At 29.5% G+C, this 1,571-nt stretch overlaps 1 protein-coding gene across 1 annotated transcript; it reads right to left on the reverse strand.

Annotated features, from left to right (window-relative positions):
* Positions 1 to 215: 215 nt before the first annotated feature.
* LOC124924321 (B3 domain-containing protein At2g31420-like) lies at positions 216 to 1,300 on the reverse strand. Its single transcript, XM_047464378.1, has 2 exons — positions 1,062 to 1,300; positions 216 to 756 (listed from the first exon to the last, which is right to left on the reverse strand). The coding sequence occupies exons 1-2, from the start codon at positions 1,298 to 1,300 to the stop codon at positions 216 to 218; spliced, it is 780 nt and encodes a 259-aa protein (XP_047320334.1).
* Between the last annotated feature and the right edge of the window lie 271 nt (positions 1,301 to 1,571).

The following is a 1,571-nucleotide window of genomic DNA, read 5'->3' on the forward strand; positions in this document are numbered from 1 at the left end:
ATCATAATGTTGGCTAAACAACTCATTTCAAAACTACTTAAAAATATGCACAATAAGGACTATATACTAAGAATAAAATTGAAAATTTTAAACAACAATAATATTTTAAAAAAACTTAATAATAAAATAGTTCAAATTTATCACAAAAAAAAAAACACAATAAAATCGGACTAAAAAATAAGAAATGAATTTACAATAAGTTTAGATATAATTCTTTAAACAATAACTAGTGCAAACCAGAGTTTGGATTGAACTCGAAAAGCCCAAAGTTGAATTGATGTTCCGACTTTTAACTTGTTTGCAGCTACTACGTTATTCCATGTATGCATCAAGTTATACATTCGGTTCTCTCCCATATTCCATGTTCCTAATGTTATTTCGTCCATGCTTCCAGACGGTTCAATGAACCCCACAATCAGTTTTGGTCTACCATTTTCATCACCATCGGAATCGAGAAAGTCTCTCTCAACGGGATTAAGAAACGTTGTTGAACCGGGTTTCATTTGACTTTTGGGGAGTGACACGCGACGATGATGATTACTCAAGTCGGTTAAACATAAGGTTTTTTGAATAATCAAAATCACACCATCTCCCCCTAACTGATTAATTTTGTCCAAAAGCGAGTCCGGTAAACTCTTTGCAGTAGAATAGTCGAACTTCTTCTGTTTTTTCTTAGGGATAGGCGACGACGACGACGCTTCATTGAAAACTCCACTAACAGGTGAAGGAGAGTTGTCCACTTTTGTTGTTTTACGCCTAACATACCAAAAAAAGGGTAAAATCTATATAATATTTTATATAAATATTTTAAATAAATTAAGAGTAAATTGATTCACGCTTATGCATTCTCTATATGAACAAAATTATTTATGGAAATTCATCTATATAATTTTTGCAAAAATAATCTAATTATTAAAATTAGAATAACACAAAATTTAATTTTTTACCATCCCTTTCAAAATATGAATGAACATGAAGTTGCATGCATAATGAATTGTTCTCGGATAAAAAAAATTATTCATTAAAACAACTATAAATGTGTAAAATTTAAAGTGACTTACTTTTTATGATCTTTGTTTTCAGGGATATTAATACAACGGACTTTTACTTCTGGTTTATGCTGGATGTTGTTGACGTCACGCTTTAATATCATTTCTCGTATCTTCTCCATTCTGTCTTTCTCGTTGCACCCACGAAGTGAATGCTTTAACTTATTTGTTTGGCGGTCAAATTCTTTCACGTCGAACTCAGCTTCTTCTTTCACAATTGTTCTAATCATCTTGCAAAACTCACTATTCATTCTCTTTAAGGATTTTTAGTCAGAAAAGATAATGAAAGTGATTAAAGTTTGAGACATGTGAATCAATTCTCCTCTCATTAAATAAACTTAATTTGGAAATATTTTAGTGTGTTTATTCCTATATTAGGAAATAATATATATTTCATGTAAATATTCCGTCAAATAATTTAGGAATTATTTTCTTTCATATTAAGGAAATAAATAAACTAACTATTTCTATATTTAGTTTTCTCAGTCAATCAATATATATTTTCTTTCTTTCCTAAATTTG

The sequence above is a fragment of the Impatiens glandulifera genome, chromosome 2 (genome assembly GCF_907164915.1).
Source record: "Impatiens glandulifera chromosome 2, dImpGla2.1, whole genome shotgun sequence".
In the NCBI taxonomy this organism is placed as follows: Eukaryota; Viridiplantae; Streptophyta; class Magnoliopsida; order Ericales; family Balsaminaceae; genus Impatiens; species Impatiens glandulifera.

Bases quoted from the DNA above. Each gene is read 5' to 3' on its own strand.
- LOC124924321 (XM_047464378.1), bottom strand. From the start codon at position 1,300: ATGAATAGTGAGTTTTGCAAGATGATTAGAACAATTGTGAAAGAAGAA. The intron at 757-1,061 runs GTAAGTCACTTT...TTGGTATGTTAG, and splicing joins GAAAACAAAGATCATAAAAA to GCGTAAAACAACAAAAGTGG.